This window comes from Ipomoea nil, unplaced genomic scaffold (assembly GCF_001879475.1).
Source record: "Ipomoea nil cultivar Tokyo-kokei standard unplaced genomic scaffold, Asagao_1.1 scaffold2926, whole genome shotgun sequence".
Classification (NCBI taxonomy): Eukaryota; Viridiplantae; Streptophyta; class Magnoliopsida; order Solanales; family Convolvulaceae; genus Ipomoea; species Ipomoea nil.
The window spans coordinates 1,148,892-1,158,048 of record NW_017619354.1 but is presented as its reverse complement, the minus strand read 5'-3'; the positions used below and the strand labels follow the sequence as shown (position 1 = coordinate 1,158,048).

At 32.4% G+C, this 9,157-nt stretch overlaps 1 protein-coding gene across 2 annotated transcripts; it reads right to left on the bottom strand.

Annotated features, from left to right (window-relative positions):
* Positions 1-6,479: 6,479 nt before the first annotated feature.
* Positions 6,480-8,155, bottom strand: LOC109162148 (cyclin-dependent kinase inhibitor 7-like). Of its 2 annotated transcripts, none has more exons than XM_019310862.1 (4): positions 7,700-8,155; positions 7,525-7,577; positions 7,119-7,325; positions 6,480-6,862 (listed from the first exon to the last, which is right to left on the bottom strand). In XM_019310862.1, exons 1-4 carry the CDS (start codon positions 8,117-8,119, stop codon positions 6,793-6,795), a joined length of 750 nt encoding a protein of 249 aa, XP_019166407.1. In that variant the 5' UTR covers positions 8,120-8,155; the 3' UTR covers positions 6,480-6,792. The 2 variants fall into 2 exon arrangements, with proteins under 2 accessions (XP_019166407.1, XP_019166406.1); XM_019310861.1 differs by having other exon boundaries at positions 7,119-7,328; positions 7,700-8,154.
* Positions 8,156-9,157: the final 1,002 nt, after the last annotated feature.

The window sequence follows — 9,157 nt, the reverse complement described above, 5'->3', positions numbered from 1 at the left end:
CACATAGCAATGTGCATTCCGCGCCTTCCAAAATGACGTTGTTTTATTAAGTTATGTGGGGAATTGACGCGTTTATAAAATTCTATACATTCTGTTATAAAATTTTGTACATTCCGTTATACAATTCTGTACATTCTATTATATAATTCTGTACATTTGAAAAATGAGAATTTTTTTAAAGAGTTAAGAGTTTATGTGTATTGTGTATTATGTATTATGTTAGATTATGTGTATTATCCTTTCAAAAAAAAATTGTGTATTCTGTTATAAAATTCCGTACATTCGATTATACAATTCTGTGCATTCTATTATACAATTCTGTACATTCAAAACATGAGATTTTTTTTAAGAAATTAACAGCAGACACGCGAAATGTACAAAACGACGTCGTTTTGGGCCAGGATGCACGGTATAATGTGCCTTCTAAAACGGTGTCGTTTTGGTAGAAAATGACGCCATGTCAATTTTTTTTTAAAAAAAAAAAATTACTTTCATTCGCCGTTAACGGCGTTTGTCTTCATATTCGGCAATATTCTTCCCAAACTCTATATTCACAATTATAGAAGTCTATGTTCATAATTACTGAACTCTATGTTCATAATTATAGAACTCTATGTTCATAATTTTTGAACTCCATATATCACAATTATTGAACTCTATATTCACAAATCACAATTACAGAACTCTATGTTCATAATTATAGAACTTCATATTCACAATTTTTGAACTCTATATTCACAATTACAAAACGCTATGTTCATAATTTTTGAACTCTATATTCATAATTCCTATATTCATAATTTTTGAACTTTATATTCAGAACTATATATTCATATTTACGTAACAGTATATTCACAATTTTTTATGTCGCTAAATTCTTTTAACATTAAAAAAAATCTAGTTGGTGGAGGAAAAACGGTGCCATTTACTCCCAAATTACAGAACGGCATTGTTTTGGACACAGATAATGAAGAAGGCCGTAACGTTAGACAAAGAGCCATGGTAGGCCATGGTTGTTCTCCAAAAGCCAGCCATGGCAAATGCCAAATAACCATGGCTATTCGCCTGAAGTCAGTCATGGTCATGAATTTTTTCAAAAGAAAATAAAAATTTGGCACTATTTTTTTTTTTTTTAAAAGAAAATCATGTCTAACTCTAACCATCATATTTAAATGTTGCATAAGTTTTAATTATATTATAAAACTAAAAAATAACATGGCGTGATGTCCAACAGTCCAAGTCAGTGATAATGGACTTTCACATATAAAATTGAAACTTTTGTATGTATATATAATTTAATTGAGCTATTGTTTTGAAAATGGTTTGAATATTTATTTTACCTTTATTTCAAAACTTACTAGTTATAATACGCGCATTACATGAATAAATTAATATTTAATATGAAATTAAAACAAGTAAATAAATATAAATTTTAAAATATGAAAGTTAATTAATATAAAATAAAATTTATTTTCTTAATATAATCAAAAGTTATTTTCAATTTGTAATTAAAAAAAAAAAAAGGTAACAGCAATATTATTGTAGATAGTTATGATTGAAAATAAAAATTATATCCTAACAATTTTTATATTAAAACAATTCAAAATGTGCATTTTCAACTTGTAATATTAAAATAGTAAAAAGTAAAAAAAATTTCACTTTTGATTCTTTGACTATTGTATATGTATCAAATTTGGTGATTGACTATTAATATCTCAAATCAGGTGCTTGACTATGTAATTTGTATCATATTTGATCAATGACTATTAATATTTTTAAATGAGTTAATACCCAAAATGGTCCTCGACTATAGTGGTTTTTCTCAATTTCGTCCTAAACGACTTTGGTGACCCAATATAGTCCCAGACTTTTGTGTTTTGCTCAATTTGGTCCTCCGTTTGTTATTCTGCCAAATTGGTGTTAAATAAATGGACAATTCAATAATATCACTATTGACCTCTCTTTACTTTCAACATGTGAAGTGAGAAATCCCTCTTTCTTGTACGAATTACACCCAGAATTACTCCCAAACCTACGAATCAAATTTTATATTCGTAGGTTTAGGAGTGATCTGGGAGTAATTTAAAAAAAAAAAAAGATTTTGCACTTCACCTATCTATGAGTAAAGAGATGACAATATTAAAATTACTGAATTGTCTATTTATTTAACAACAAATAGACGGAATAACAAATGGGGAACTAAATTGAGCAAAAACACAAAAGTCTAGGACTAAATTGAGTAAAAATACAAAACTCTAGGACTACATTAAGTCACCAAAGTTGTTTAGGACAAAATTGAGAAAAACCACTATAGTCAAGGACAATTTTGGATTAACTCATTTTTAAATCAGGTGCATGACTATGTAATTTGTATACATTTGGTCATGCCGTCAAATTTTCCGGCCAGGTTTTTGACAACTATTGCCGAAATTTCAACGAGAATAATAATTTTTTCGGCAATAATTGGCTGTGAAAATACCCTTTAATTATAACATATATATTATTTTTCTCGTTGAAATTCCGGCAATAGTTGGTCAGAAATTTGACCGAAAGTTTGGACAGTATAACTAAATGTGATACAAATTACATAGTCATGTATCTATTTGAAAATGTTGATAGTGGAAACAAATTCAATACATGTACTATTAAATGGATCAAAAGTGATTTTTTTTTTTTTTTTTTTTTTTTTTTACAAAAAGAAGTTTATATTATTGTAGTTTGTAGATAGTTATGATTGTTAATAGATTTAATAAACTATCTCAGTTTTTTTTTCACACCCTTGAAGCTCGACATGCTTAAATTCTTGTTTAACTATCCATTTACGATTACTGGTTTGTGCTAATTCATTTTAAGTATATTATTTTAAATTGATAATATTAATGCGTAGTTTGATACTTTTTAGTGTAATTTATTGTTTCATATGAGATATGTATTATCTTTTTAACGTAAATATAATATTTTTCTATGAATTCATATAAAACTTTATATATTTTACATGAGATGGTTTTACACAAGTTTTGTTATAAAAAACAAAAACTTGATAAATCATGATTTTTTTTTTCCTATAATTTTCTTCTTTCTTCTTTTTATTCTCTTGTCGTTCCTTATTTTACATTTTATTTGTTCATTTTCCCGTTGTTATATGTAGAACAAGTCAAAATTTCAAGAACTTTCAAAATTTATATGCCGGGTTCTGATACCACTTATTAGAATCAAGTGCTTATCCGCTAAAAGTTATATATAGCTAGTAGTAAATGCATAACTTTATTTACTTATACCGCTACACATTTTTGAGACGTTGGATGCCAAACTTGGCTATTTAATTTCTTTACGGACCTCCCCCAAACAATCTCCCAACCACCAGGTATTGAATTTGGCCTTTACCGGCCTCCGCTCAACAAAAATTTAAAAAGCTTATTACGGAGTACTTACCATGCAGATCTCCAATTTAAAAAATGTAACATTTTTTCATTTTTCAGAAATTTGGAAAACTAAGTTAACTAATTCATTATTGTAGGGGAAGAAAAATATTATTTGGACTCTCAACTTTTACTTCCTCACTCAAATTTTGATGTAGTCATTTTCTTGCGATTTACACGATGAAAATAACTTATCACTGTTTGTCATATCTGATAGTAAAAGCGAGAGATAGAGAGATTTGAGAGTTTATGTAGTATAACTCAGCTCGCTAAAAAATAAGTATGCAGAAGAGACAGCAGGTGTGATATATCATATATGTTGTGGCAAATGAGTAGAGGGAGTTGCAGACTCTGACATATGACCAACAAAAACGTACACCACAACGAACAAGCTTTCAAATTTCCAATTAGGAAGATGAGAATAAGGTATGAGGAAGACACCCCAGGATTACGTTTAACATCTATATTCGGAGATTCTGACACCGAATCCTTGTTTTTTTTTTTAATTGCATTCTCGCCCTAACCAAACAACCTCTCGTCCTAGGCGGTGCTTGGCACTTAGCACATTTCATATAATGCTGCCACTTCTATTTTGGCTATACCAAAGATTTATCAAACATCTTTACTTACCTAATCATTATTTAATAGTACAAATTCTTTCCTTATCTATCTAATGATAACTTTTAATTTCGTAACGTAAACAAATACAGTATAATAATAGGAGAGTTGTGCTTAATGGAGTCTTATAGAGAATTAACGTATTTTGTAATATAGGAATATAGTATGGTAGGTAAGGAAAAAAAAATACCTAACAAATACTAATCTCTAATCTCTCAAAATAAATATATATAATTGTGACTCTTCCAAATGGGAGTTTACAGGTTCGAACCCCAATTGGAACATTAACTCTTTGTGCTTTAGTAGGTTGAAAAAGTACGTATGGACAGATACTACATTGTAACAGAGTCAGTAGTACTCAAAAGGGGGAAAAAAAACAAATAAAACTATGTTGCTCCGTATTTCTTTTATTTTTTGTCCTTGTAAATTTTTGGAAAAATGGGGTATATATATGCATACAATCATTCCTACCTACTATGATAAAATGCATAATTTAATATCTCTACTAAACATAATGATTAATTTAGTTCTTCCACTACAATAAGTAAACAGACTGAGTAGACTTACTACTATAAACTTAATTGAGACATACAGTTAAAGATTGTGACAATGTCATGAAGAAGATTTAGCGCAAATTATATCATGGATCAGGATTCACCATGCGTATTGTGGACACTGGTTCAAATTATGTACATACAATTAATATATTATGTACTTTCAATTAACAGGTTATGTAAATGCAAGCTTTCTGATAAATTCTAGAGTTTTTTTTTTTTTAATCATACTCTAAAAAAGTTTAGCTTAGACAACAATCAAGCTTAGATATATATGGCTCATTGCCCAATTCTCTTTATTGATATGAAGATATGAGATCTAAAATTTTAATAAGCTAAGAATGCTTACTAATGGAATATAATTTCGATCCTCAGCCTATATAATTTACCAAATTACTAGTTTAGATTCATGCAAACAAAGATAATAATAGAATAAAACATGACAAATAATAAAAAAAATGCACAATAGTTTTAATATGAAAATTCGAAATGGAAAAAATCAAAGTCAATATCTTGTATTGATGAGTACATAGATCTTGAATTGAATTGCTTGCTGCATGCCCATCTGTACTTACATGTGGTAAAACCTAATCCTAATCTACATGAAAAGTAGAATCTAATGAACTGTATAGTTGGGAATTTTTACTCATACAAGTTTTATCAAACTTAGGTTAATAATTAACCAAGTTTTAAATTTGACAAATCGTTTAATTTGTTAAGTTTAAACGGGTCAACAATAGACAATTTATGTTAATTTACTTTTTTGTGATTATTTACTAATCTGAATTATAAGACAGATTTCATTTAAAACACATTTTCTGAATGATAATTACAAATTTTTTGATCAATCAAATTAAGATTAGATCTTACAAATATTAAATAATCACCTAAATTTGCTGTAAAATAGGATTTAAATGGTAAAAATTATTGTATCTTAGTCTAAACAAAAGAATTAATAAATATGAGTGGATGACAATATTTAAACCTCGAATTGTTGGTCTCCTTTTGTGGTGATATATAGATGACAATATTTAATTTAAAAGTCACAACATTCTCCGATCATTTCCTCGGTCCTGGCCGTTTTGAATTAACAATTATTACGGCATCAGATCCAAAGCACATGGAAGTCAGTGTGACCCCCACCCACGCCACGTGCTGCTCCTCCCCGCCCTACTCGCACCAATCCTAACTTTTCCTCCTTTCAAAATTTTCATTTCATCATCAAATCACTGCGTCAAACACCTAAAATGGACGCCCCTTATTCCTACTACACTAACTCTAATTTCTTTATTTTATTTTCCTAATCTATCAACTACGGAGTAATATTTATCAAAACTAATAATTTTCATGTATAGAATTCTAAAGGATGACAAAACACTCATTTTCATGAATTCTATATTTATTAATTGATCCAACCCATTAGTCAAAGCTTTGACCGATTAATTAAAGATTTGGCCTGCATCACAGATTGAGACCTGTGACTCCGTGAGACAGTTTTACAGAAGTATTACCCATTAATAGATGTGTACATAAATTACGTAACATTTGCCAGGTAGCTTAGTTTGTAACTCAATAACACCAAGATTGGAGGTCAGAATAAATATTATATATGCATCTTCTAATTAATCATCACTAGCAGCAACCATGATGAGCTTCATGCATGCCCACTTTCCGTGGGAAACGTTTCAGCCCTTGCGACAAATTCGGCGTACTTTCCAAATACTACAACAGATCCAACATATATAACAAACACCCAAAATATGCCCTAACAAAACTGCAGACGTACTACTGATTCTCAACCGATTGAATTGAATAATATATATATATATATATATATACACACACACACACACACCGGAAGAAAAAAAATAAAATGCCAACGAAGAAATGAAATATAATGCAGATAAATATTGTCGACATATAATACTCAAAAGATACAGCTGAAGATATACCATTGCATGCAAAATAATTAATGTAGAAATGGAAAGGAGATGGAGTACGTCAATGGCGGTGGAAATGAACATACGTACTGTACAAAGACGACAGCTAATTAAGCTAAATTTGACTAAAAAGAACGGAGGTAGGGATGGATGAATAATGGATGGATAACAAAAGTTAACCTACATTTGTCTCTTTAATTCTGATCTGATCTGATCTTCGATCTTCTTCTTCTGGTGCATATATATCTGATCTGATCGAGACTAAGGCTTCAACCGAACCCACTGGTACCGACCTTCCAAAGGCGCGTCCTTCACGATATCGTAGTTGTACCTGCACGCCACAACAACCACAACCATCATCCGCCGCCCGCCGCTATATCGAATCTTTGTATTATTAGTACGTATATGTGTAGTAATAATGCAGTACTATATATAGCTACAACTTCTTTTTTCTTTTTTCTTTTTTGTTTATTGAAGGTAAAATGTAATTATTATGAGTTGATGGATGGAGCACGTGTTGTGATAATTCATCCTCTCATGCGCACTCCGTGGGATCGGAGACGCTACTTTTTATTTTTTGCACTTACTTTTCTTGGAATCTCTTTTGCTCGTACTTTTCGGCCACCGCGAAGAACTCTTCTATCTCCGCCGCTGGTGCCTTATTCCCTGCCGCCGGCTTCCCACCTCGACGATTCATCACTACCTCTCGGGATTTCTTTTTCGGCTTTGCCGGGGATTCCATTTCTGCCTCTACTGTGTCTCCGCGATGCTGATCGCTACTTGGAGTCGTCTCTCTGCTGCAAAATTTAGACAAATTAAATGAGTCTGAATGAATTTGAAGATTTTGAACAGCTATGATTTCACACAGATAGCTAGCGCTACATACATATATTGTCGTCTTTCACGATTCATATGTATATATCAGTTTCAAAAAAATGAAGAGGCGCTGTGATAATGAAGAAAATTAATTTGAGTGAAGCGAGAGTTAAATACCTGAAACTGCAATGGAAATAATAATCTGAATTGTCGGTTACGAAATCCTCTTCCTGAAATTCAAAAATTTTTAAAGTGTACTATTAGTGTAAGCAGTTAAAGAGCGTGAGAAATGAAATTTGAAAGAGCATTACACTCGAAATAAACGTGAATTTAAATTTTGAAGACGTTTAACCTGCAGATCCAAAGATCTCCAGATGTCATTCGCAACCTCTCTTGACTTGCGACGTGCGGCGCCTGAGCTCTTCGACGTTGACGGAGCACGAACGGACGTCGCAGAGACGGCCGGAGACACCGAATTTCCCGAGAAATTCACGTCGAGCTCACCGTCCTCCTCCTCCTCGTCGCGACTACCAACGGACTTCTCACTCCTCCTTGAGCGGAAGCTCGTAACCGCCTCAACAGCCATAGTCGTTCTCAAAGCTCCATCTCCGCCGCTAAACTGATCCATCATCTCGGCCGCCGTCTCCCCCATTCTCTCACATCTTCTCAAATATTCCTCCATCCGTCGTCTCTGCAAGTCATACATAGAGGCCGGCGTGCTTGAATGAATGTATGTATATGTGTATATATATAACCGTCTCGATATATACATGCAGTGTATGTGTGAAAAGTGAGTAGTGTGTCACTCTGAGTGGGTATGGGCAGAAAGGGAAAAAGAGAAGTTTGGGGAGGGGCAAAGTGGGGATTTGAGGGTGGAAAAAGGGGTATTACGGTGGGATGAACAGAACATGTGGTCCAGACTCCGTTACGGTGACAGGGCACATGGGAATGCCGTTAGAGAAGATCTGTCAGAGGGTCATGAAAGTGATTACAGATCAGATAGCTAATGAGTGAGCGACAGGTAACGGGTATGAATGACCCGCCTATAACCCAACCCGGATTCCACCAATCCATTTTTTTTTTTTAAATAATCCAATTTTAGTAGTTACTTCCTCTCGTACCCTTCCCCTACCACCTATTTACTCTAGTGACCTCTTGTCCTACTCTACTTCCTAAACTATCTCAATATTACCTACAAATGAGATGATGCGGGTCTCTTCTAAAGATATAAACAAATTTCTACTAACACCAAGTATTTGAGTAAATTTTATGTCAAAAATTAAAAAAAATTCCATAACTCCTTTCAGTTTTCATTCAACCATAAGACAATTTTTAGCAAAATTTCACACAAACTATCAACCTGGCAATTTCTCATCTCTTCACGAATGATTGGTGCAGGCGTGCAGTACGTCGTTGGACATCCTTAGATGAAACATGACAATAATAATAATAATTTATTAAATTAAACTAATGACTTTTGACGTCTTTTTATATTTAAACAAACAACAATTATGTGTTGCATGCCATTGTGCTCTGATCTAGAAATTATTTGAAAAGTAAGGATTATATAGTTTGTTATGTGTCTTGTAGTAGTAGTGGTAGTATTATATTGCATGTTGGATGTTGTTAAAAACTTTAATAATAATAAAGAAATTAATTAAAAAAAGTTTGGTGCTGTTGTTTTGTTAGGTGACTACGTAACATTGCAGAGGGAATAATTTTACTTGGACCAGAAAGGCTGGGGATAGTTTTCCAGAAGGTGGGGATGCAGAGCATCGGGGGGGGGGGGGTCATGCATTTGTATTTATTA